This window comes from Hippopotamus amphibius, chromosome 2 (assembly GCF_030028045.1).
Source record: "Hippopotamus amphibius kiboko isolate mHipAmp2 chromosome 2, mHipAmp2.hap2, whole genome shotgun sequence".
Classification (NCBI taxonomy): Eukaryota; Metazoa; Chordata; class Mammalia; order Artiodactyla; family Hippopotamidae; genus Hippopotamus; species Hippopotamus amphibius.
In genome coordinates, this window is record NC_080187.1 from 13,493,407 (window position 1) to 13,520,046 (window position 26,640).

Here is a 26,640-nt window from a genome sequence, read left to right on the forward strand (position 1 = left end):
TCGTGTGCACTTTAGTTGTTATGGAGCAGAGGCAGCTGTGCAGGTGTGTGAGTATACGTGGATGCCTTGTGCCCCTGTAAATGTTGTGAACGGTCAGCATTTGCCTCAGGATGTACACAAACGTGTGAGGCATGGGATTGCATCAACAGAGTATAATGTGTGACTTTATACGGAACCCATCTCGGCCCAAGGTGTGACCATGGGTCCCTCTTGTACCTGTAAGTGGGGCTGTGCCTGAGGGCTGTGGGTGTCCCTTGAGGGAGGGGTGGTGGTGAGAGCTGGGTGCATGGGTGCCTGCCGGTGCCTTTGTATGTCAGCGTGTGTCTGAGTCTCTCTGTCAGCAGCCCTGAGTTTCTGTGTGTCTATATGTCTGTGTGTGTGTCTGTGGGTCGCTGCCTCGCTGTGTGTGTCTCACTATCCCTTGGCGGGGAGGGGATTGGTCACGCATGACTCATCTTGAACCGAGCGGGGCTCCAGCGGCAGGGCGGCCGCCGCCGCAGCTGGAGGGGGAGGAGGACGAGGAGGAGGAGGGAGAGGAGGAGGAGGACTACGAGGAGCGGGAGGAGGAGGAGGAGGAGGAGGAGGGGGCGGGGGCCTCTCCAAGTTTGTCGGGACCTTCTTCCGAGGCAGCAGCGGCGGCAGCCAGGGAGGCCAGGGCTGCGTGCGGGCCGGGGGCGGGGGCTGGGGCTGGGGCCGGGGCCGGGCCCAGGGCGGCGGGGCCGGCGCCTCCGCTCTCCTCCTGCTCCTGCTTCAGCCTTTGCTGCCACTGCGGCCGTGGCCCCCCTCGGCGCCGCTCTCTGCGCTGCGCGCCCGCTGAGCCCGCGGCTCCGCGGCCCATGTACTGGAAGCATGAAAACGCCGCCCCGGCGCTGCCCGAGGGCTGCCGGCTGCCGGCCGAGGGCGGCCCCGCCACCGACCAGGTGAGCGAGCGAGCGAGCGAGTGGCTGAGCCGCCCGGGCCGGGGTCGGACACGGGCGGAGACCCAGCCGGGCCGGGCCGGGTGGCGGGCGGCCGCAGGGAGGAGGGGTGCGGGGGTGCGCCGGGGAGTGTGTGTGTGTGAGTGTGTGAGCGCGCGCGAGCGCGAGGGGGGGTCGCGGAAAGCGGGAACACATTATGCAAATGTTGGAGGAATTTCTCAAAAAGCGATTTAGCAAAGACACAGGCGAATCAAGAGGAGGCGAGGCGGGTATTGTCCGTCTGAATAGGCTCTGATAGCGCCGATGCGCCGGGGGTTGTGCGGGCGCAACGCTGAGAATCTCGGCGCGGGGCCGGTCCCGGGCGCTCCGCGGGGCTGCAGGGTGCTTTTCCTCTTCCTGGTCGCCTCCGTTTTCTCTTTTTGGTCCCGCTTCGCCCCCGATCTAGCCCCCGTTTTGCTCTGGGTTTCCCTCCGACTGGCCCTCGAAAGACGCCTGAACCCGCGTCAGTATTGCCGCATCAATTTCGCCGCGCGCGCGGGGCGGACGGGCTGATGCTCCCAGCGCTCTGGGTTTTATTTTCCTCAAACGCCACCCCCCCCCAATCTCTTTTTTATTTTCTTTCTTTCTCTCTTTTCTCCTTTTTGCATTTTGTGTCGAGAGGAGGAGAAGGGAGCGAAGAAGGGGGGTGGGTGGAGGGAGAAAAAATTCGATTTTTAATTACTACCATTAAAAAATCAAATTTGCAATTCTTTGGGCGGCCTGATGGATCTCACTGATTGACAGTTGGAATTGACACTCTGGCTACCTCTTATCTTGGGCATTCACGACAATTTCTAATTGCAGGTAGTTTGTATGTGTGCTCGTGTTTTTTTTCCCCCTCGGAGGCTTGGATTGCAAGGGAACTAAGCGATTACTTCAAGAGCCACGGGTTAAGTGCAGGGAGAGGGGGAGAGAGAGGGAAAAAATCCAATCCAAATTCAAATTGCTTCATTAGAGAGACACCGCTTTTGTGGGGAAGGGCTTTAAATGCCCACTACAAAGTTAGGACTCATTGTTCCGTGCGGGTTTATATAACAGGCGCAGGGAGGCGCTGGGCTCAGGCTGCGCGGAGCCAGTTCTGCAGCCGCCGCCGCCTGCCTTCCCTCCCCCCCTCCCCCAGGTGATGGCCCAGCCAGGGTCCGGCTGCAAAGCGACCACCCGCTGCCTTGAAGGGACCGCGCCGCCTGCCATGGTGAGTTCGTTCGGCCCTGCTTTCGGTCCCCGGTCCCCCGGCGGCCGGGCCCTGGGAGCTGACTCGGCTTTCCGGCCCTGAACAGCTGTCCTTGCGCTGGAGGACTCCCGGAGAGCGCCGCCCCTCTCTGAGCCTCGGTTTTCTGGCCGGGAACGTGAGCTTTGACCGCTCCTGGCACCTAGGAAGCGCGTGCTAAAAGTTGGAGCCGTCCTTTCCTCTCCAGTAGGCCCTTCCAATCCTGTCCCATAGCCCGTGGCTTGTCGTTTCGGGAGAATTTCGTTGTCAGTTGGTTCGCTGAGGCCCCAGATGTGTCTCCGAGGCAGCAGCAACGCTGGGCACCTGGCTTAGCCCTCAGCTCAGAGCGCGGCTCTCCCTCTCTCCCCCACTGCAGGCCCAGTCGGACGCTGAGGCCCTGGCAGGCGCTCTGGACAAGGACGAGGGTCGGGCCTCTCCCTGTACGCCCAGCACGCCATCTGTCTGCTCACCGCCCTCCGCCGCCTCCTCCGTGCCGTCCGCCGGCAAGAATATCTGCTCCAGCTGCGGCCTCGAGATCCTGGACCGATATCTGCTCAAGGTGAGACGGGGCGAGGTGTTGCGTGTTGGCGGGGTGTGGGTTGCAACCCAGAGGACTGCAGGGAAGCGACGCCGGCGCCAGTTCCACTAAATTCGAATCCTGCCTCATCCCCTGCCTGACTGCGTGGCTTCGGGCAAATTTTAGCGTCTCTCTGCGCCCCCGGGTTCCCGGCTGAAAAATGGGCAGAGTTGATTTCTACTTCCCTGAGCCTCAGTGGTACAGAAGAGAAGTGGGGAAGTCACATGTACCTTCAGAGCTCCGGCGTATCTGTCTGCAAATGGGGCCGGGGAGGCTGGGGCCGGGCGTGAAAAGAGGCCCGCGCTGAGCCGCCCCCCCCCCATCTCCGCCCCCTCCCCAGGTCAACAACCTCATCTGGCACGTGCGGTGCCTCGAGTGCTCCGTGTGCCGCACGTCGCTGAGGCAGCAGAACAGCTGCTACATCAAGAACAAGGAAATCTTCTGCAAGATGGACTACTTCAGGTAGGCTGCGGCCGCAGGGCCAGCAGTGTCGCCGCGGGCAGGCCCCCCAGCGCGCGGAGGCCGCCTTTGCGACGCGCAGGCATCCCGAATGCTCTGGCGCGCCGCGCGGGCTCAGCTCACCGGCTCTCAGCGCCACGAACCAGGAGCTCCAGGCCGCGCGCCGGCGCCGGCGTAGGTCCGGACTGGTGATCCGCCTCTGGTTGCTGTGCCGCATTCGGTTTCAGTCGCGTCTCTGGCTCGGTCTTGGGTCCTGCCCGAGTCTCAGGCTCCACTTCCAACCTCCAGCGCGTCGGTCGAGCTCTGATGTCCCCGGCTTGCCGTGGCCGGCTCGTATCCGAGCCATAACCTGACTGCATCTCCGGTGCGCTCCGGCTCTGGGTTCCAACCCTACTCCTACTCCAGCCAAGCCGGCATCTCTCCCGGGCAGGCCCCTAAGCTGGGCTCCAGACTCTTGCCCCGGCTCTGGTCCCGGTTCTTACCCGGGCCGGGTTCGAGGCTGGTCTGGCCCCAAGCACTAACCGCTCATCGGTCTCAGATGCGAACCCCCGACCTCGGTCTCCGGCTCCGCCTCAACTCAGACCCTGGCATCACTCGAGTGTAGTATTTCGAGTCTGGGGTCCTGCCTGCGTCCCAAGCGCCAGTTCCAGTCTCAGCTCCGTCGTCGTTTCGGGCCTGGGCTTCAGCCTCTCCCGGGTCTAGGCCCTAACTTTGGGCTGCCAGGACGGGAAGGGGGGAGTCGGGCGCAGCAGCCAGGGCCCCGAGTAGGATCTCCCTGGGTTGCGCTCTCCGCGCCGCGGTGCCGCGTTCCGGCCGCTCTCGACAGCAACCAGGCTTGTCCTCGCGCCACATCTCTGCCGCTAGCGCGCGCCTGGCTTCTCACCACACGGCTCCTGTCTGACCCGGTCATGGGGTCGAGGTCACTGCGAGGTCAGAGGAGCAGCGGCTTCAGGCCCGATCCCGGCGGCAAGCGTGAAGCAGGCCTGAAGCCGGGCCATCGGGCCTACAGAGTCCAAAGAGGGTGGAGTGGGATTGGTTCCTGGGCGGGACGCCTGTTCCCAAGGGCTTTCTCAGAAAGTGGAGAAAGCTACTCCCCTATAACCACCCCCTAATTCGCCGACATCCTTCCCATCCTTGCCTCCGGAGAGGTCATGACTTTCAGTCTTCCTGGGAAAACCCCAGCGCCAGAAAGATCCTCTGAGTTAGGGGACAGGGTGCAAGGCAATGCCGCCTCCTCCCCTTGGCATTGAGTCTCTGGGAACTTGGAAAGAGAGGACCTTTGAATCTAGGGGGAAGCTAGTAGCATTGGTGGCTGGGGTACTCTGAGGAAATCTTGGCAAGCATGGTTTGGAAAATGGACTCTTCCTAGTGCTTGGTATGTCAGTGGAAGTGCAGCGGGGGTGTGCACGGGAATGGGTGGCTCTACCAGGTGGCCTGGGATTCAGTGTGCAAGGATGCATGTGTCTTGTCCGGATCTGTGTGGTGGTACTGGGGGAAAGTGACACTGAACAGGTCGAGGGGCATGTGGACAGCGTGGGTGTTCCTTTACAAGCATTTGTCTTTCAGTTCATGTGTACGTGTCGAGAATGCATGTCTGTGTAAATGTTCAGACCGTGGTGGTCAGGATAAGGTGACATCTGGATTGGGATCCAGAGGTGAGGTGAGGATTCTGAAATCCCGTCATTCCCCACCCCGCCACACACCGCTTCTCTGAGGGGGCATTTCTGCTTCTGGCCCTAACCCAGGCACTGAGGGCTCAAAGGTGTGAGGTGAGTGTGGATTTGTGGATGTGGGCTGTGGTGTATGTGTGTATGTGAGAGCAAGGTTATCACTGTGTGTTGTGTAAGCAGAGTGATGTCTGCCCTCCACTGTCCCATCTGACTCTTAGCTGGCCAGGACAGGAAATGGAGGTTAGGGTCCCTGTCTAGCCAGCTCCCTGCTCCAGGCCTGACTCCAGTTGGTTAAAACAACAAGCCAGCCGCCCTTTCAGGGCTGCTTAGGTTCATCAGCTAGCCAGGGACAGGGCTTCAGCCTGGGGAACCCAGCTGGCCTCTTCCTGTAGAGTAAGGCAGGCCTGGTCCCCTCTCCGGCTCTCCTGGGGGGACGGACCCGCCGCCCTGGGAGCCACTTGCCCATACGTCCTTGCTGCTTCTCCAGCCCCAGCTCATGCCCAGGCTGGACTGAGCCTCCTTGGTTGATGTGCTTTACTAGACCTTCAAGGAGTAGTCAGATCCTGACTCCACTGTTCAGAGCCCCCACTGGTTGTGGAACCCCTCCTTCCCACTGTGGTGGGGTGGGAAATGGGATGTGCAGCTGTTGTGGAGACACAGAGACCCGGCTTCATCAGGCCAACCCTGAATTACTGTGTGACCTTGGGCAAATCCCTGCCCTCAGTGTCCTTGTACCAGGGTTATCTCTGTGAGCTGACAAGGAGGCCAGTGAAGGGAAGAAGGCTCAGTAGAGGCTTCCTAAAGGGTAGGTGCTAAGGATGTCACTACTGTGACCCTTGGCAGGGTGGATTCTGGGCATAATCCCCTGATGGCAATTCCTCTGGCAGTTTGGGGAGCAAGGATTGGGTTGGGCCATTTCTGGGCTGCAGGTTCTGAGCACTAATCCCTTTCCAGTGACAAGAGCCCCAAAAGCAAAACTAAAACAGATTTTTGGTTAAGAAAATGGAGGGAATAAAAGCTCGCATTCCCTGGGATGAGAGAAGAATTGTGGCTCTTCTGATCATTTCTCCCCCAGCCAGGTCTCCCTGCAGGCATAACTCATCCCTGGCAGCCCCACCTGTAACAAAAATAATAAAAGCCACAAAAAGGGAGAGAAAAAAGCAGGCGGAGTGCCAGGCGAGACTATTGTCTGCTTGGCACAGCAGTCCAGGCTCTGGGTGGCTGCTGTAAGGGAGCTCTTCCTGCAGAGAGCAGGAATGGTGGCGTGGGAGGCAGAGCCCCTCTCTAGAGCTGGGGCTCAAGGAAGGGCTGAGGGCTCAGATTCTCTAGTCTTCTGTTTCCTGAAGCCCAAGGTCAAGGGTCTGATGGGAAATGGACTGGAGCACTCACCCCAAAGAGAGGCCAAGATCTCTGAACAGGATGCAGGGAGGGAGGAAGTGGCTAAGACCACTTGGAGGGGGCAGTGGTAGCTTCCGAGGTCCCCTGGCTTCTGGTCTTATCCCCCAGGGAAGAGTTTCCTCTCAGTTCTATCCCCTATCTTGCCCCTTCTTGACACTGGCTTGTAGACCCCTCTTCCATCTCCTTTAGCAGAGCTGGCAGTGCTGGGGACTCAGGAAACTAGTAGTTAGAAAGGCACTCCAAGCTCACCGGGGCAGGAGGCTGCAGAGCCTGGGTTGGGGGTGGGGGGGGAGCCTGGAGGTCCAGTGGTGATCCTGGCTTTGCTTTGTTGGAAGGGATTGGTCTTCCACTGGCTGTGTGCCCTCGGTGAAGTCGCTGGACCTCTCTGCCTCAGTTTCTCCAACTTGCCACCCAAAGAGGGACTCACCAGCCTTTGTGGCTTCAGCCAGATTCCAACCCCCCCTCACCCCCTGAGTCCTAGCAGAAAAAAAATTACCACCAGGAAAATGTGTATCACTTTTAATTTCTTCACTTTTGGGGGTTAAGACCATTTTTTCTTTTTATTTTCTTCCAAGAGGTGAAAAAAAACTTGTCCTGGGTGGGGGTGGGTGGGGGGAACAGTGTTTCTTTCTGGGGCATTCGTGTCTCCACTGCCCTCAGCACTCAAAACCCCAGACAGCTTCCTGCCACCCACTGACCTGTGGCTGCTGCCCCCAAAGGCAGGTGTGGACTGGTCTGCAGTGCTCTTCCAGCTCCCGGCCTCCTGCAGCACCATGCCTATTGTAGAGCTGGGGAGACATGTCCCAAGAAAGCGGAAGGCACTGTGCCCAGGGTCCCACCAGTGAGAGAGTGGAAAAGGTACCAGACTGGGGTGGGGATGCTGTCAGAAGACTGCACGGCGCTCTTCTCTAAGCCAGGAACTGTGTTAACCCTTTACATCTCATTGTTTTATCTCACTGAATCCTCAGATCCACTCTGTAAGTAGGATACTGCATAATCCCTACACTATAGGAGGGGAAACTGAGGCCCTGAGTGGGGAGGTCGCACAGCTAATAAGTGGCAGAACTTGGATAAGCCCCATGGCACCTGACTTACCATCCTTGTGTCTGAATATTTGATACTCTTCCTCTATAGCTGAGACATGCCAGCAGATCCCTGTGCAAGGTGGGGCCCATGGAATGCAAAGACCACCCCCCTCTGCTGGCCCTAAGATTCCCTGCCCAGTCTGGCTGGCTTCCCACAGGGAGCACCCGCTGTGCTCTGACTGTGACTTTCCCTGGGTGGGCCCTGAAAGTACTAGGGCTGGAGCGACCTCCTCAGAGTCCCAGTGATGGGAGCAACTTTGCCAGGATGGGGTCACCAGGTCCCTAGCCCTCTTGCCTCCTGACCATGGGAGTGGGGAGTAAAGGGTTAACTACCTCTCCTTGCATTTATGGGGGTGGGGTTGGGGGGCGCTGGGCCTGGGAAGGGGGCCTGCCTACTGCTGTTCTTGTCCCCAGCTTGGCCTGAGTGACTTAGGGCAAGCTCGCAGCCTTCTTTCCCTCCTTCCGCCTTGAACCCAAGCTCAGACCAGGAACTCCAGCAGGAGAACCCCACCTCCGCCCACGAAGCGAGGGTCCCCGGGGAGGCTCAGAGCTGGGAAGCGGCCCCCCACCGCGGCAGAGAGCAGCCCAGCGGCCGCCAGCTGTTGGGGGACAGATGTTGGGGGAGCTGAGAGAGGCGTTCGGGGAGGGGCCTCTGGCTGGGACCTCCGAGGAGTGGGGCGTTTTAACCTCTTAATTGCTGGTTCTGTTGTTACTGGCGTCTTCTCCTAAGGCTTTGCACGGAAGGGGGAAGAAGCAGAAGGAATAGGAACGGCTCCACCTCTGATCCCCCTTGTTTGCTTCATAGAATCTCTCTAAGGCCCTCAAGCGAGTGTCCTGAAAGCAAAACAAGTGAACACTGGTTTGAGTGTCAGCACCTTGGTTCACTAGCTTCCTAACTAACGTTGACCTTCCCACTCTGAGCTTCGGTTTCCTCATGCAGAAAAGGGGTAGCTTAGTTATGGGGACAGGGGTCACAGTGAAACTCCTATGGGCTCTTTCGTTGAGGCTCATTCACCCAGCAAATAAGTGCCGAGTCCTTCTCGGTATCCAGGAGAGGTAGGCGGGGAGAGCGAGCTTGACTTGGTCAGTGGCGCACAGCTCCCTCCGCACCGCCTCGGGTACCCAGTTGTCTCCGTTCCCTGCTCCGGGGAGAGAGGGTAAGGCGGTGCGCGTCGCCCACTCCACTCCTTTCAGCAGTTGCCAGGATGCGCGGCCTCGGTCCAACACCTCTCCATCCCCAAAGCGCCTCTGTGTTTTGCGCCTTTGCCCCGTAGCGCGCGCGGGGACCCAGGGAGGGGCGCGCACAAGGCTGGGGGTGACGGGCGGTGGCCGCGCCCTCTAATCCCTTTGGCGCTCCCTTCGCAGCTCCCGAACACCCCTTTCTTGAAGTTTCGTTGTCTCCGCCGCCGATTTCGCTGCTTCCGGAATCCGGCGGCTTGGGCCTCGCAGCCCGCCTGGGAAGGAGTCTGGTGGTTTGTCAGAGCCTGGATCTGTAAGCCTCCTCGTGCCCCTTGTTTGTGCCACTGACCCCTTCCCCGGGTGGGGTACACTCTTCAGGAGCGGCCCGAAACGCATCCAAAACTGCAGAATGACCCCCATCCCCAGCCAAACATTCAACGCGAGGATGATTCGTTGACTGGGCGGAGATACGGCGAACGCGGGGAGATCCTGGAGCTGGGTACAGCTCCTGGCATTTGGGGTGACCCGCGGAGGGTGAGAAAATTGTTGAGAGGTCTCTAACGGCTCCCGCCTCAGAGCAAGATGAGGGCACTGTGAGCGGCCAGTGTAAGTGCAGAAAGCGCCCGGGCGTCGGGGACTTGTGGAGCAGGAAGATCAGGGATGCGCAGGGAATCTTGGATGCGTCCTGGCCGAGAACGAGGAATCCCGCAGAGCCGAGCTCCTGGATCCACTCTGGCTCAGCGCACCGATCCCGATCCCGGAACACAGAGACCGCAGGCTGGAGACGCATTTGCTCCCGCCTGCCTTTGAAGGCCGGGACCTTCCCCTCCCGGCTCTTTCGGCTCCCTGGGAACACATTCCCCGCCTACCGGAGCCTGCGGGGCTTCAGGCCCTGCGCGCGCGAGTTTCCAGGACCCAAGGCCTGGAGTGGGGATGCGATGCAATCAAACCAGGCCCCTTTCCTGTTCATGCACCCGGGATTCAACTCTATTCATCTCCCGTCTGTGTGCTTTCGCAGGTTCTAGGTTTTGTTTGTTTCTTTTGTTTTTTTGGAAGGGACCTCAACCCCTGCCCCACATTCCGTGTGGTCTAGGGCAAGTCACTTGTCCACCTTGAACCTTCAATTCCACGTGTGCAAATTGGGTGCCAGAGTCCCCACTTCATGTGGTTGCCGCGAGGGGGTTGCAAAGAAGTTGCGCCCCGGGACCCCGGAGTGCAGCCAAGGTTCTGCATCCGGCTGGCCGTTCTTGCTCCTTTCAGAGACCAGGAAGTTCTCCCAATTCTGAGCTGGGCAGCGGAATTCGGGGTTGGCCCCTTGGCGGGAGTAGGCTGGGGTGGGCAAAGCTGTTTCCTTTCCTTTTTACAGAGGGATTGGGAACGGAGATCGCCTGCTGTGCTGGGGAAGCCAAATTTCCGGGGTCGGGAACCACTTTTGTCTGTTTGGGAGGCCGTTGACCAGGCAAGGGGCGCAGCGGGGCCTGAGCGAACGGCGCAGCCACCAACAGGGTCCCTTAATGCCCCTTGTCCAAGAGAGTTGCATGACACTGGGGTACATCTAAAATCGAGGCTGACAGAGGCCTCCACTCTCCTGCACTCAATTGAACCCGAGACCGTTTATTCAACTGGCAGTTTCTTGCATTTGCCAAGCAGAGCACATTTGCTGGGCTGGTTCCTCCACCCACTCAAAGGTGATTCCGAGTGCTCTTTTGGGTGGAAATGTGCCTCCGGGGACACAGAGGCAAATCTTCTAGATCCTTTCCCAGGAATGCCAGGGGCAGAAGGGAGAGTCAAGAAACCTGGCATTTACAAACCGGTGTGATCAGTGCTGAGAAGGTGGTGCTGGGAGCCAATGGACTGGGGACAAGGGGAGAGGGTGAGAAAAGGGAACAGCCTGTGCAAAGGCCTGGGGTGGGAAAGTGCTTCAGAAGAGGCCAGAAGACCTGGGACTGACCTTCCATGGTGGCTGACCAGGACTTATGCTTGGATGTGGGGTGAGGGATCTTGAGGAAGGTTAGGGAGGAGAGGAGCCAGAGAGGATGTGGTCTGTTGAGCTTTGTAAATTCCAGGGATCTTGGACCAGATCCTGAGGGTAGAGTGGAGATACCAGAGGATTTTAAGCAGGGCAGGGACAGGATAAAGTGTGCATTCTGGAAACTTCACTCTAGCCACTGTTTGGAGGATGGGTTGGCAGGGGTCATGCTGGAAACAGGTAGGCAGGCATGGAGACTGGAGCTGAGGGGCACGGGATGGGAGCCTGGCTTAGGGGGGCAGCATTGGCAGTGGAGAGGAGGAGATGGGTCAAAGAGATACTTAGGAGAGGGAACCAAAAGCACCTGATGACTGGTTGGATGTGGGGGGGAGGAGAGGGAGGAGTGTATGATTTAGGTTTCTAAGCTCAAGAGGCTGGATGAGTGAAAGCAGCATTCCCTGAAATAGAGTGTGCACCAGAGGAAACTGAGGCTCAGAGGGTCAGGACAGGGTCACAGGGTGAGTCATCCACTTCAAGAACTAATCTTCCCTGGTGCTCTGGGGACAGGCTTTGGGCTGACTTCTGGGACAGGGTAAACCAGACTCTGCTGCTTCCTGGAGGGGCTCCCAGTCTGGTGGTGGAGGCAGCCACACCCAAACAGCCACACCACAAAGCGGGAGGGAGAAGGAGAAGAAGCAGCATCCAGGAAGGCTCAGGGGAGAGTGGGGCATTTAATCTGGGTTTTTTTTTGTCTTGTTAGAATGACACAGGGCTCCAGAGTCTGGGACTAGCCGGCTACTTAATAGACTAACAAAGCACTAAGCAAATAGTAGTAGCCATTGCTGTTGTCACCTAGTTCAGCTCAGGGCAAGGAAAATGAGAGCTCGGAGAGGTTAAACAATGTGCCCAGGGTCACAAAGCCAGTAAATGCATATTTATTTATGCTTCCAAGAAACTCTGAGCTTCTCTATAGCTGGGTTACGGTTTATTCATCCCTGGAGTCAGACTGGCTGGGAGTTCTATCCTTGCAAGCTGTGTGACCTTGTGCAAGTTACTTTACCTCTCTAGTCCCCATTTTCCTCTTCTGCAAAATGAAGATTAATTGGGATAATCAGCATAAAACACTTGAAATCTTGCTGGGCAAGTGGTTAAATGCTCATAAACTTGCTTATATTATTACTATCATTAAATTTTCCCTAACACTTTTGATATATTTTAATGAGCAGGTTAATACTATATACAAATGTGAGTGATCATTATAGACAATTTGGAAACTCAGAAAAGCACCAAGAAGAAAATAAAAACCACCAACCAGTTCATCTTCCAGGTGGGACTTGGCTGCAGAGGGTGGTGAATCCAGACACAGGGAAATGCATGAGTGAAGGCCCTCAGGAACTTGGGCATGGCTGGGCCAGTAGGGTTTGGATGGCCTATCTGAGCCTCGCCACCTCCTCCCCTGCCCCCCGTGTCCCGCAGCCGATTTGGGACCAAGTGCGCACGGTGCGGCAGACAGATCTACGCCAGCGACTGGGTCCGGCGGGCGCGCGGCAACGCCTACCACCTGGCCTGCTTCGCCTGCTTCTCGTGCAAGCGCCAGCTGTCCACGGGCGAGGAGTTTGGCCTGGTCGAGGAGAAGGTGCTCTGTCGCATCCACTACGACACCATGATCGAGAACCTCAAGAGGGCCGCCGAGAACGGTACCCAGCCCGCCCCGCCCAGAAACTGGCCGCACCTCGGCCCCCCCAGCCCTCTCTGACCCCACCCCATCCCAGCATCCCAGGGACTGCCCACACTTATCTAGAGCCAGGCACCCCTCTTTTATCACTTGGAGGCAGCGTGGGGGGTGGGGCTGTCGCACGGACCTTGAGCTTCTGGCTCCACCCTTTGCTTGAAAGTCGGAAGTCACTGCCGGTTCTTGCAAATTATATTTCCTAATCTGTAAAATGGGGCTGATGGTAGGACACCTCAAAGATAGGTGAGCTGATGTGCTATAAAGCCGAGAGGCACTCAATGAACCCTAGAGATGATTCTCATAAGGGGTGGATGATTCTCTCCACCTTTGGGAGGCTCTGGTTGGCCTGGAGGCAGGCTCATCCCCTCCAGTTTCCTGGAACCAGGCTTAAGCCAGTCTGCCAGAGGTGATGTGACCCTCTTCTCCCAACTCCCACCCCAGCAACTACAGGCCAGAGGTTTGGGGGTTGGTTTTTCATCTTGGACTGTAAGGAGAAAGGCCTTTGAAGGTGGAGACCAGAGCTTCAGTTTTGTTTCTGGCATGTTGCACTGACATACGAAGTTTCCTTTTCTCTCGGCCTCAGTCTTCCTATTTGCAAGATGAATATTGGACTAGAAAGATCCCTAAATTTCTTCTGGCTCTGATACTGTGATTTCCCAAGACACTTAGGCTCAGGGACAGGGGCCAGGTCTTCCTGAGACTGTGGGGCCTGAGTCATAAAGTGTCTGCCCCATCCCCAGTGCCTCTGAGGAGGGACTAATCAGGTGTCCCCAGGGTGCTCTTGGCCATGGCCACAGCAATGCCATCACTTTCTCCAGCCAGGATCAGGGCTAAGTGGGTCTAGGTGGGGAGCAAGTGAAGCTGGGGTGCTCTGAAGTTGCCTGCAAGTAACTGGGCTAGTTGGTAGTGGGGCTGGAATGGCAGCCCAGGAGTTAGATGTTCCCCCACACCATGACTCATCAGTGACTGCAGGCTCCTTCCATACCTGTACCAATCAGGACCACCCCTAGTCATAACCTTGCCAGTTACACCCCAGCTCTCACAGCCAGGCCTGACTCCAGACTCCTACGATGCAGGGAGCCTGAAGGTTTATGGCCTCAGATCTCCTTTACTGACCAGCCTTCAGTTCTGGCTACTGGTTTACTTTTTAAACTTAAACACATACATGTCCATTATAGAAATTGAGAAAAGGTGGCTAAGCAAAAAGAAGAAAACAAAGACCACTCCAAACACCACCACCCCTCACATTTTAGTGTCTATCTTCCCAGATTTTATTCTCTGTATGTATGTTGGAGTGTTTGTTTTGTTCTTTCTTTTGACATAGTGGTTTTTCTCATTAAAAAAATTAAGAACAGTGGTGGAATTCCTGGAGATTTTTATTTTCTTCTTTGTGCTGATCTGAATTTTCTGAGTTTTTGATAAGGAGCATGTATCACCTTTGCATTTAGAAAAATGAGGTATGAAAAAATAAAATGGGAATACATTTAGTGTGATTATAAAAGTAATGTACGTGGAAAGAGAATAACTAACATATACTCAGCAAAGTTCCTCTTAGAGAAATAAGGTGCTGATGTGATTGTTGTAAAAACCTCAGAAGTTGCAAAAACATTGAAAGTAGAGTCTTCATTATTGCACGCCCGCCTGCTAACACTTTGGTGAATATCCTTACAACCTTTTTGCTTCCATCCATCTTTACAAAACTAGGATCACAGTTCTCTAACCTGTCTGCTTCCCATCTCCACCAGCCCCTTGGTTTCCTCAGTTTATCAAGGAGGGAGACCAATTTGGGGCGCTAGAGTCAGCCAGCTGTCAGAATACTAGTCGAAAAGTCCAGGGCTGGGACTTTCTTCCCTCTGAACCTCAGTTTCCTCCGCTGTAACACGAGGATAATGTCGCCGGTCCTCAGGGCTGTGAGACATAAAGGGCACACCGAAAGAGAAACGTCTGGCACTGAGCAGACGCTCAGAAGTGGAAGCCCCTTCCCCAAAGACTGAGCTCAGGGACTAGGACCCTGGGATCCCCGCTCCCAGCCATCTCCGCTCCCGACAGTTCCAGGGACCAGCTCCCCCCACCCCCGTCCTTTCCAGGCTGCCACTAGACGAGATGGGGACGCGTGGTCAGCCACTTCTGTCGCCCCCAGGGAACGGCCTCACGCTGGAGGGGGCAGTGCCCTCGGAACAGGACAGCCAGCCCAAGCCGGCCAAGCGCGCACGGACGTCCTTCACCGCCGAGCAGTTGCAGGTACCCTGGCGGGCCGGGAGCGGCCGGGTGTGGGCGGGACCTCGGAGTGGGCGGGGCTGAACGGGCCCCCTGACTCCGCCCCTCGGTCCGACCCGCGGGTGGCAGGGAGGGGCTGTAGCTGTCTGGGGCGTGGCCTCCGGGCCGGAGCCTCTGATTGGGCCGGGGCCTTGGCGACCTCCGCGGGCTCTTGCCTCACCGCCCCGCGGCGCCTGGCAGGTTATGCAGGCGCAGTTCGCGCAGGACAACAACCCCGACGCGCAGACGCTGCAGAAGCTTGCGGACATGACGGGCCTCAGCCGAAGGGTCATCCAGGTGGGGCCGGGGTGGGCGGGGCCTTCGGGTCTGGGGCGGGGCCTAGGGGCCTGGGGGTGGGCCCTCGAGCGCATGGCGGGGCTGCAGAGCCGCGGGTTCGGGGCGCACGTGGCCGCCCTTCCTCAGAAGGCGACGAGGCAGCCCCGCCTGGGGTCCCCTGGCGGCGCGTCCGGCCCTGTTCCGCGAGGCTGAGGCTGCTGAGGCTGTCGTTCCAGGTGTGGTTTCAAAACTGCCGGGCGCGTCATAAAAAGCACACACCACAGCATCCCGTGCCGCCCTCCGGGGCGCCGCCGTCCCGCCTCCCCTCCGCCCTGTCCGACGACATCCACTACTCCCCGTTCAGCAGCCCCGAGCGGGCTCGCATGGTCACCTTGCACGGCTACATTGAGAGTAAGTGACCGCGACATCCCGGTCGCCCGGCCTGTGGGGGGAGGGGGTGTGGACGAGCGCTTACCGGCGTTGAAGACGTGGGGAGGACGTGATGAGCCTCGTGCGTGCAGATGAGGGTTCCTCAGTCACTCGGACGTAGTGGCTGGGGAGAGGAGATAAGAGCCCCGGCTCTGCCTCAGTGGGGCTGGACCCTTAGTAGAGGCAAACCATTCAGCCATTCAAAAAATATTGATACTTTCCAAACATCCACTCTGTGCCAGGGCCCGGGCACTAGGAGAGGACAAGATGGGTAAAGTCCTGCCCTGGGGAGCCTACGTTCTGGTGGGAGAGACATGGAGCAGTACCAGATAGATAAGCCTTTGGTGTTAATTGTGGTCATTCCTGTAGACAAGATGCTGGATGGGAGTGTCTGGAGATGTCGCCTCTCAGCGGGCTGAGACCCGAAGGTTGGGTAGGAATTAGTGAGACACAAGGAGTGGGGAAACAGGAGTGCAAGCAGCAGAGGAACTGAACGTAGGCAGAAAGCATTGTGGCGTGGGTGCATTTGGGGTTGCAGAGGAAAGCCAGGGTGGCAGGAGGACCCAGGGCTGTGAGGCCATGGGCAAAGCACCTGACCTCTTTGAACCTCAGTTTTCTCATTTGTAAACTGAGACGTAGGTAATGCCTACCTCACAGGCTTGTGAGGATCCACTCATGTGTTCAGTAAATATTTTTTGAGTACCTTCTGTGCCCTAAGCAGTAGGATGCAAAAGAAAACACAAGAGACCAAAGCCTGTGTGCTCCCAAGGCTCACGCTGCAGCATGGGAGAGCAGGGAGAGAGAATAAACAAATAAAGGATGGAGGGCAGGCATGTCATTGGGGACTGAACACTGGCAGGTCGTGGTGGAGTGACCTTGGAGCAGGAACCTGGGAGAGACAGAGAGTAGCCTTGTGCATTTCTGGAGGGATGGACATTCAGTGAACCTGCTGTTGAGCAGGGGCTTATCACAGATTTTCTTTCCCTTTGAGGTTGTTTCTATTAATTGTTTCCTCAAAGCTGGGCATGACCAGAAATATAGAAGTGATGACAACGTACCCACAAACTCAAACCCTCCCTCTCTGGCTCCGAGGGCAAGAGAAGGGAGGTCAGAGAGAGCACAGCTGTGTCCTGAGACCCTGCCATATGCCAGGCACTGTCCTAACACATGTTTCTAGACATCACCATCCCATTATACAGATGAGGAAATCAAGGGCCCACAGTAAGTTAGTGGGAGCCAGGATTCCTTAATGAGGGAGTGTGGGCTTTAGCGTCAGACTGTGGGCTTGAAATCCTGTCCCTGTCACTTACTAGCTGTGTGACATTGGGTAAGCTTCTTAGCATCCCTGAATTCCAGTTTCCTCACCTGTAAAAATGAGAACAATAAGAATTCAAGCTCTTTTAGAAAAGGAAAAGAATACCTATCTCAAACAGTGTTGTGAGCATCAGATGAGATCATTGACTTAATGTCTTCAGCATTTAGTAAGTGCTGGATAAGTATTAGCAGCTCTTGTGATGGTGGCGGTGGTTCTGGTTGGCAGAGCTGGGAGTGCAGAGTCCTGCTTACCACACCAGGCTGCCAGTTGGAAATTGTGTCTCTTTGTTCTATTCCATTTCTGAACCATCTGCTCAGTAGGAGGGACTTTTTTTCCCCTTTCTTTTTGAAACAATGACATATTCAGGCTGCAGAGAGTCCATTGACGATCTAGTTCATCTATTAAAGGCACCAAGGACCAGGAGCTCTCTAGGTACCAGGAGTCTGGGCCACCAGCCAGCACTTGCTGTGGAGTTGGTAATGGATTTAGGTGGCCCCGTGGGGAGTGAGGCCACGGCCACCGGAGCCGTGCCAGGACGCTGCCCACAGTTTGTTGGCCAAGCCTAGAACTGTCTCGGATACCTAGAGAAGGGGCTGAGGTGCCCTTTCCTCTTCTTCTCAAGGTTCACCCAGCTCACGGCAGGAGGCATCAAGGGTGTTTGGATGTACTGCCTGTTGCTGCATGACCAAAGGTCACCTTAGCAGTCTTCTTTGCAGTTCACTAAATTCACAGGTTCCTGAGTTTCCCAAAGCCTTTGAGCTTGGAATCTGATAAAAAGCTTTGGAATCAGATTCCAGAAATATGTGTGTGCACACGTGCACACGCGCGCGCGCGCGCACACACACACACACACACACACACAGAGTTTTCTATGTGATCTCAGGTTGTTCATGGACCCCTAGAACACCCCAGGTTAGGAATCCCCCCATCTTATACAACTACCTTATTCTATAGATGAAGGAACTGTGGCTCAAAAAGGCACAGTGACTTGTCCTAAGTTACACATTAATTGTAAGTCTTCAGAGAGGTCTTTCTCCTGTGACCAAAGAGGAAGAAGTGCAGAGACGAGCAAGATCATAGACTTCTCCACTGTACTGGTAAAGAGGCTGAAGCATGAGAGACTTGGGTCAGACATAAGGATGGACTCCCCCTCCCCAACCATTTTAGATGTTGAAATAGAGTACAGAGATCTATTCAGCAAATATTTAAAGAGTACCTTCTAGATGCCTTGCACCATTCTAGGCCCTGGCAATCCACAAAGATCTAGCATCTAGAAAACAGACAAAAATTCCTGCCCTCATTGGAGCTTGCCTTCTAGCTGGCAAAGAAAGATACTACCAAATAAACAATAAAACTATATAGTAAGTCAGATGGTGGTAAGTGCTAAGGAGGAAAAATAAAGCTGAGAAGGAGGGCAGGGAGGGTGGGTGGGGGTGATGGTGTTGGGTTGCGATTGTAAATAGGTGGTCAGGGAGAGCATCGTAAAGAAGGTGGCATATGATGCAGGGTCCTCTACGGTATGGGGGTAAAGCCTTGGTGATACCTGGGAGATGAGAAAGTACAGTGCACCAAGGGAGAATTCTAATGGGTGGGGGTACAGCCTCACGGGTAGAGGATGTTCTGTACATATTCATTTCTTTTTCTTTTTCTTTTTTTTCTTTTTAATTGAAATATAGTTGATTTACAATGTCATGTTAATTTCTGCTGTACAGCAAAGTGATTCAGTTATACATATGTATATACGTTCTTTTTTTTTATATTGTTTTCCATTATGATTTGTCAGAGAAGGTTGAATATAGTTCCCTGTGCTATACTGTAGGACTTTGTTGTTTATCCCATCAATATATAATAGTTTGCATCTGTTAACTCCAAATTCCCATTCCACCCCTCTCCTACTCATCCCTCTTGGCAACCACAAGTCTGTTCTCTATGTCTGTGAGTGTGCTTCTGTTTCACAAAAGTTCATTTGTGTCATATTTTAGATTCTGCATGTAAGTGATATCATGTGGCATTTGTCTTTCTCTTTCTGACTTTACTTAATATGATAATTTCTTGGTCCCTTCATGTTGCTGCAAATGGCATTATTCTGTTCTTTTTTATGGCTGAGTAATATTCCATTGTATATATGTACCCCATCTTCTTTATCCGTTCATCTGTTGATGGGCATTTAGGTTGTTTCCATGTCTTGGCTGTTGTGAACAGTGCTGCTATGAACATAGGGATGCATGGACATACATGTTTATAAGCATTTATTTATCAGTGAGCTAGACAGTTATCATATAGCACTTTATAGCTCATAAAGACTTTCACATAGAAAAACCAACCCTACTGAAATTTTGCCTATCAGTGGCAGAGGTGAAACTGGCCCCAGGGCTCCAGCCTGCTGAGCGCCGGGCTGGTGGGATCCTGCATGGAGGCTGGGAGATGGGCTCTAAGGCATCCTCTCGTTCACAGGTCAGGTACAGTGCGGGCAGGTGCACTGCCGGCTGCCTTACACCGCGCCCCCCGTCCACCTCAAAGCTGACATGGATGGCCCACTCTCCAACCGGGGTGAGAAGGTAAATGGAGCCGGGTTGGGCCAGGCGGGTCAGGGCCACCCTGCCGGAAACGGGTTGCTGGCAGGATTCTCATCGCTGAGCGGTACCATGCCACTTTGTGGTAGACCCTCTGCCCCACACACTTGGGCCCCCACTGTGCCCCCAGGCAGTCCCTCGAACAGGTGCCAGCTTCCTTGCAGCCCCCTGCCCTCGGCTGGCCTTCTCTTTTTCAGATTTGTGGATTTAGTTACTCTGCTCAGACTTTGCAGTTCTGAGGAGGGCTTATATCACACACACCCTGCCTCCCACCATCTCACAGGTTCCTCCTACTTCCTCTTTTGTATTCCTGTCTATTGGGAGTGAATATCCTGAGTTGGGGGGGTGCCCTGGGACAGCAAACCAGCCAGTGGACCTTGGTCAACTGGCAAGGCCTCCTTTGTGGAAGCCGATCTCTGGTTGTCTCAAGAATCAGGACTAGACAACCAGAAGGGTGCTTGGACATCGCCCAGGCTAGTGGCTTGAAAGTTTTGTTTTTAAGCCCAGGTACACGTTTGTTTATTCTTCTCCATAACGCACGATGCAGATGAAAGGGGGTGGAGCTGCTCTAGGTGAAACTGCAGAGGGAGTAGGGCCCCCACCTCCCAATCAGCTCCAAGACACCTCCCAGCGAGCCTTGAAAGCCACTGCTCTCAGACACCCCCTCATTTTAGAAATGGGGAAATTGAGGCCCAGGTGGCTCAAAGTCACAGAGCCTGAATGAGAATTTGTGCCTTGATTTGGTCCCTTATTCATTTATTCAGCTGACATTTGCTAGGTACTGACAGTGCCCACGAGCCCCGAGTCAGTTGCCAGGAGCTCAGAGATGAGGAAGGCATAGTTCCTGCCCTTGAGGAGGCCCACAGTTACAACACAATGTGATCAAACTGTGATGCAGGGGCCAAGGGAGCTGGGGCGTGGGGCGCAGTTCAGGAGAGACACAGGAAGGCTTCCTGGAGGAAGGCACGCTTGAACCTCTGATTCGACAGGGAAGGCATAGCCGCCATGGCTCTCAGGGAACCTGGAGCAATTCAGTACTGCTGGCGCACAGGCTTGGGAGGAAAAAGAGTGAGAGGCGGGGGCCTCAGGCAGCCAGGTGGAGGAGTGTGGACCGTGGTGGGCCCTGGAGGGCTCTTTTAGAAGCATCACTATAGCGGTCCTTGGAGAGGCAGGGAGCCCTGGGAGTCAGGAGGTGTGCTGGGCCAGGGAGACAAGGCCAGGCTTTCCAGCCAAGTGTGGTCTTCACGTGCCTCAGCATCATTTGGGCAGCTGGTAGAGATGAAGGTTCCCCAGCCTTGCCCCCAGAGAGCTGGAGAGGAGTTCTGGGGCAGGGCCCAGGGATCTGCAGGTGTAGTACCAGCCTCGGTGATTCTGGTGGGCAGCCAGGGGTGGGACTCTTTCTCCACGACAGCCCCTCTTACTCTGCCTCCTGACTAATCACCTATTGTGTGCTGGGCTCTGTGCTGGGCATCATGGGGAAATTAGATGGTGTGGAGGTACGGACAGCCCAGTAGGACCAGTAGGTTTATAAGTAAATGGTAGTACATATTCAGCTCCAAGTCCTGCAGACCCCAGTGGTGGGTGAGCACACCCCAGGAGTGTCCCTTCTGAGACTGTCACACTCGCAGGAAAGGCTGCTTTTGGTTGAAGCACTTTACACATGTTGTCTGATGCCACCCAATCACCCCGCGGATATGAGGACGGTGTCCTCATGGTAAGGATGAGGAAACAAAGGCGCAGAGACAGCTCTTGTGCAGGGATGTAGCACATCTGTCAGACTCTGAAGTCCACCTAGTTCAGTAATCACGTCCTTCTGTGCCGCACTTTACAGTTTACACAGTGCTCTCTCTGACCTCGCCCTTCTCAGTCTCCCTGGGAGGGTGACTGTGGTTGACTCCATTTCATATCTGCAGAAACTGGGGCTCTGCCAGAGCAGCAGCTCACCCAGGGTCACACACTGAGCGTGGGTGCAGCTGGCCACGATCCTAGGACTGCCTGCCTGCCTCGGAGCTGCCCCCGTTCTGCGGGAGAGTGTTCGTCCTGTGAGACTCGGCACCGGGACTGCAGAGGCGAGCTGGCCTCATCCCTGTCCTCAGGGAGTGGGTGGCTTAGGGCAGGAGGCAGGCAGCTACACCCCAGCTCGACAGGGCGGTTGAGATGAAGGATGAACATGGCCTTCGAGGACTCAGAAGAGGGAGTGGCCAGCTCTAGAGAGGAAGCTGGGGGCGCGAGGAGCCCTGCCAATGCGCAAAGGCTTGGAGGAGCCTGGATTTGAGGGATGGTGGGGGGGTTAGTGTGGCCGAGGCCTAGGAAAGGGGCGGGGAGCTGACAGGGGTCACATAATGAAGGCCCTGCACCTTCAAGCAAGGGGCCTGGGCATTATCCAGGGGGCAGAGAGGAGCCTTGCAAGGGATTAGGGCTGGGCTTAGCGCTTGGAGACGAGCCCTTGTCTCCTGGTTTCTCAGTTAAGCTTGTGGTTATGTCTGGTTCAGCCCGAAGGATGAGCCTCTCTGGGGTCTGGCAGCCTTGGCTGCAGAAGGTTTCTGGGCCCTGGCTTTGGCTGCTGAGCCAGAGTTCTCTCTTGCTGAGAGAACTCTGGCTCAGAACTCAGACCCCCAGCTCCACATCCAGCAGCTCTGCAGAAAAATGCCTCCCCCTCCTCCATGACCTTCCGCCCTCTCGCTGTCAGACCTTCCTGCCAGCTGCCAGGGACCTTTTCTGTCCACATCTTGCCAAACCCACGGGTCCTGGCAGGCTGTGTGTGGCCAGTTAGTGCAGAACTGTGTGAGCTTTTTCCCAAGTCCCTCCAGAGGAGAAGACTCAGAGCCCCCTGGGGCAGCCCCCTGAACCCACTCATTAAGACCAGAACTGGCCTGCCCGGGAGAACAGTGCTCTGAGTATCCTGGGTAGCGCCCTCTGCCTCCGCCATGTCATCCTTGAGCCACACATGCCTGTGAGTTTCCAGAACCACATTTCTTCCTGGTCATGGCCCACAATTCAGAGCTCGGAAGGCTCTTAGAAATCAGGGCCCAGCCATCATTGATCAGATGGGGAGACTGGGGAAGGGTCTTTCAGAGTCATCCCTCTTGAGAGAGCTTCCGTCAGGAAGAGCCCAAAGCCAGGCAGGCATCCCAGAGACCAGAGGAGAGCATGGCCCAAGGGGGGATGAGTGGGCAGGGCAGTGTGATGTGAGCTGTGGAGTCAGGCAGACTGAACCCCAGCTCTGCCACCTTCTCATGTTGAGACCTGGGAACACAGTTAGCTTCTCTGTGCCTCAGTTCCTTCATTCACAAAATGGGGAGAACAGTAGTTCCCACCATATAAGGTTGTTGCTGAGAGCAAATGCATTGATATATGTAGAGGGCCTAGCACAGTGCCTGGTCCACAGAAAGGGCTCCGTAGCTGTTAGTTGTTTTCATGATGACTGCTATGGAAATTTTGGCCATTGTTTTCCTCCATCTCCTCCTCGTGGTAACTGACCTGGGCAAGTGACATTCCTGATCAGAAAATGGAACAGCCACATGGCCACACTCACTTGATGTCCTCGACCCACTTGAAACCTCCTCCTGGCACTTGACTGTCAAAAGGCACATCTCAGTGACCAGACAGCCAATAATCCTTGACCTGAACTTCAGGGGACTGGCTATGTTGGCTGCAGTGAGAGGTCGGCCAGGCATTTTAGGTGGGAGAGGGAGGGGGAAGGGGGCAGCCTGTCCCTGACCACCCACTGTGTGTCAGGCACCTGGCGTGTCTAAGCCACCTGCCTCTCGAAGTGCTTGGCTGCATGAAGGGCTTGGCCCGTTGCCTGGTGCAATGGTAAGTGTCAGGGTGGCCTGGAGAGGATGAGGCAGTGGGTCTGATGAAGACAGCTTGTTCTAGAGCCCAGGCTCGGGTTGCAGTGCTGGGTCCACCTCATCCTGGCTGTGTGATCACGGGCTCACTGATTTTCACCTCCACAGCCTCAGTGCCCTCCCCTGTGGAAAGGAGATGATGGTGGGACACCCTCGTGGGGTTGAGGCGAGGCGTCCATGAAATCACGCACGTATGCACTGTACCCAGAGAGGTACCGTCATCCCCATTTTACAGATGAGGAAACAGGCTTAGAGAGGGGAAGTGAGTTGTCCAGGGTCCCGCAGCAAGTAAGTGGCCGAGCCAGGATTTGAACCCACATGAGGGCCCTGGGCCCCCCTCCTTCTCCATGCCTTTGAGGACCTCTGGGGGGCTGCCAGGTGGGGCAGGCCCCGGCTCAGTCCCCTCCCACGCCCTCCTCTTGCAGGTCATCCTTTTTCAGTACTAACGCTGCCGGCACTTCCGCATCTGACCATGGGCGCCCCGCAGCTGCCCCTCAGCCGCTGAAATCTGCAGTCCGAGCCGCTGCCAGGGATCCCCCTGTTCCGCATCCGCCCGTCGTCAGCCCTCCTGCCCGCCATCAGCTGGGCCCCCAGGCCTGGCCTTCCCCTCTCCCGCTGAGAACCGGGACCCGCCAGGAGCACCGCGGAGTCCTCCTCCCCGATGGCAGAGCTCCCTGAACTTTGGAGCCAGGGTGCACACAGCAGCCCGTGTTTCCCATTCAGATGGGAGTCATCTTCAACTTAAGCTGATTACAATAGCAAAAGGCCGAATTGAATTGCGCAACGCCAACAGCCTTCCAATTTACAGGTTTTCTTTCCTCCCATATTGGCCTTTATTTACTACTTCCTTGGAACCACCTCTGGATTCTGAATGGCCAGCACCCCCCAAAGTTATCCACTCTGTTGCTTTTGTCTGGAAAACTCTACAGTGTTTGTGGGATGTCCCCAAAGGAAAGCTATGTTCTAATTTTATCATTTCCATCTGTCTGGTTATGTCAAGTTAATTCAGAGAGAGAAGAGACAGTGACCAACCCTGAGAGGCCCAATAGGGCAGAGATGGAGGCCTGCCCAGACTGAGAGGCAGGAGGATAAGCGGGGGTGGGGGTGGGGGGACAAAGACCCCCATTGGCTTGGAGGCTCAGGAGAAGGATGTGTGGTATATTGGGCCGGGAGAGGCACTAGCCATTTTAAGGAGAGTAAAGAGGAAACTCGGGGTGTGTGTTGGGGGCCCTGCTTTCACCTAGTTATCCAGCGTTTGTGCAGGAGACATAGCAGAGGTGGTGTTTGATCTGTGTGATGACATTTCTGAATGTTTGGACCGGTTAGAATTGGGGACCCTTGTGGGCTACTTGTTGCTTCCTGATGGGGGTGCTTGGGCTACATCTTCTTTGGAGGGGACCTTTCATGGGGGAGCTGGGGAACAGAGCCCAGGGAGAGGGCAGTCAGAATGTTCATTCTGGCCCCATCTCTGAGTAGAGAGAGGGTGCCCACTGCCTAGGTGAGTGTGCCAAGCCCAGGATTGCAGCTGGCTCTTCTGGGCTCCCCCACCCACTCCTGAGAACGCAGGCCAGACACAGCTGTGCTCACATCCACCCTGTCCTGCTGCAACTCCTCCACCCCAAACAAAAGGGCTTGGGCTACACAAGACCATGATTTATGTTTTCAGGGGATGCCCATTTGTCCCAAGCTAATCCTGTAATTTTAGAATGACTTGGTGTCCTGATGCATTTCCCACTAGAGGCTGCTAGTAAGCACGTTTCAGCCCAAGTCCTCCTTCCTGCTTTGGTTAACCTGATGTGTTGCTTTTGGAAGGACACTCTAGGACAGGGAAAGCAAGCTCATGGTACATAGGTATCTGCTGTCTTCGGTTTCACCCATGGCAGACATTGCTAATCGATTGCAGCATGCTTTATCTCACTGAGTCTGGATAAGGGTTCGGAATCCAAATGCTTGAAGTTGGCACTTAAAATGAAAACCAGCATGCCATTCTTGCTCTGGGACCTGGAGCAGGGCTGGGCCCAGGTGCAGCTCAAGAAGGGAACTTGCTTCTTTTCCCTTCAAAGATGGTTCCAGCTGACTCAGGGCAAAGAGAAGATACCCCTCAGAATGTGGTCAGTGCAGCTTGGTTTAGAACTCACCCAGTGAACAAAGTGTACCCGGCCCTGCACTTGGAGCTGACGTTAACAGGAGCCGCTTGGGCCTGACTCCTGGTGATTAGGGAGCTGTAATCTTTCCTTAGATTTTTGCTCCCAGTGATCACAGCTCCCCCCCACCCCCCCCGCCCCCCCGCACCATCATGTGGTGAGTGGCCAGCCGAGCCCTGCCCAGGGTCACCAGTACCCACTCTGCCTTGAGCCTTCCCCCAGGTCTGTTCCTTGCGTGGATCGTGTGGTCGTAGCATGTTGCGGTTCAGGCATGTCTCCACTAGCCTGTTAGAGCAGCCTGGGAAGTACAGGCCATCAAGACTATTTATTTAAATACAAAACAAAAGGGGGGAAACACACACGGAAAAAAATTGTAAGCACTTTTTTGTAAAACCAATGTCTGTTTTGTTACATACCTTTCATGTTGTGCTTTGTAAATGTCTTATTTGTGTAATAAATAAAGTTAATGCAAGTAGAAGTGCTGGCACTGACATCCAGAGCACGATGGGGTTCCGTTTCTTTTGCTCTTTGGTTAAGGGCTCGGGCTCAGGCTCAGGCCCGGGCCCCCGAGTATCTGGGCTGCTAGACAGTGAAACCCCTTCTCAGAAGACTGGTTCTGTTTCCCAGCTAGGAAACTGAGCGTTGTAAAGGCATGATGTGGGTTTCTTCTCTAATCAGAGCTGTGGAGGAAATCAGGCTGGCTGCCGTCCTCTGTCCTCTGTCCCACTCCCGAACATGCTCTGCTGGGCCCCGTGCCAGCCCTGCAGGCTCAGAAGGGCCCGAGGGCAGCTCTTAGCCAGGCAAATGCTGTAGACAGACGCATCCCTCCAAGTGCGGTCGGGACCGAGGGGGACATTTGAGCTGTATCCTCAGATGAGAAGTTCACGGAATAAGTTCAAAAGAGATGTTGGGGTGGTCAGGGAGGGAGGCACAGAGGAGCCTGATGGGGGAGAACTTGATATGGTGAAGTGAGGGGAATATTCGATGGGAGACAGGGAGACAGGGCTCCAGCTTCGGCACAAGTCTGGGTCTCATACTGGCCCTGTCATGTGCCAGAGCCACCGTGTCATCTGGGGAGTGAGACAGCGCATCCTTCTGCTGGTCGCCAAATTTTCTTGCAGCAGCAGAACCTTTCAAACCAAAGCTCACTAGGAAGGGAGTGGGAGTGGCTCTGCCAGTGCAGAGGCTTCCCCAGCACCCCAGCCCCTACCCCTGCCCCACCCCCACCCCATGGCCCTGCACAGAGTCGCTCATAAGCCTCCGCTCAGGGTGTACACGGTCATTGCCCCTGCAGGGCCCTTCTCTTTATTAGTTGTGGCATTCTCCATCGCTGACCCCATCCCTGTCCCTCCCCCTCCACTCTTCCAATCCATTTATCAAACGTTGATTTAGATATATGTGTATCTTTGTAAATAGTTAAAGTTTGTGTGTGTGTGTGTGTTTCTTTACATGCATGTACTTTCCATTTTCAAAACACAGTTTGGAAACCCCCAGTGGACATCAATCCTATCATTCTACTGAGGTGAGTGACTGTTGCCTTGGAGGGGAAAGGTGATCTCCCCAT

General features: G+C 55.5%; 1 protein-coding gene across 3 annotated transcripts; it reads left to right on the forward strand.

Moving 5' to 3' along the window:
- Nucleotides 1-695: 695 nt before the first annotated feature.
- LHX6 (LIM homeobox 6) lies at nucleotides 696-25,568 on the forward strand. 3 transcript variants are annotated; one of them, XM_057725131.1, is made up of 10 exons: nucleotides 696-920; nucleotides 2,077-2,148; nucleotides 2,540-2,722; nucleotides 3,081-3,202; nucleotides 11,977-12,197; nucleotides 14,373-14,473; nucleotides 14,690-14,785; nucleotides 15,001-15,175; nucleotides 18,963-19,066; nucleotides 23,358-25,568. In XM_057725131.1, the coding sequence occupies exons 1-10, from the start codon at nucleotides 837-839 to the stop codon at nucleotides 23,376-23,378; spliced, it is 1,179 nt and encodes a 392-aa protein (XP_057581114.1). In that variant the 5' UTR covers nucleotides 696-836; the 3' UTR covers nucleotides 23,379-25,568. The 3 variants fall into 3 exon arrangements, with proteins under 3 accessions (XP_057581114.1, XP_057581116.1, XP_057581115.1); XM_057725133.1 differs by having other exon boundaries at nucleotides 18,963-19,058; XM_057725132.1 differs by lacking the exons at nucleotides 696-920; nucleotides 2,077-2,148; nucleotides 2,540-2,722; nucleotides 3,081-3,202 and adding an exon at nucleotides 8,782-8,844.
- The last annotated feature ends 1,072 nt before the right edge of the window (nucleotides 25,569-26,640 follow it).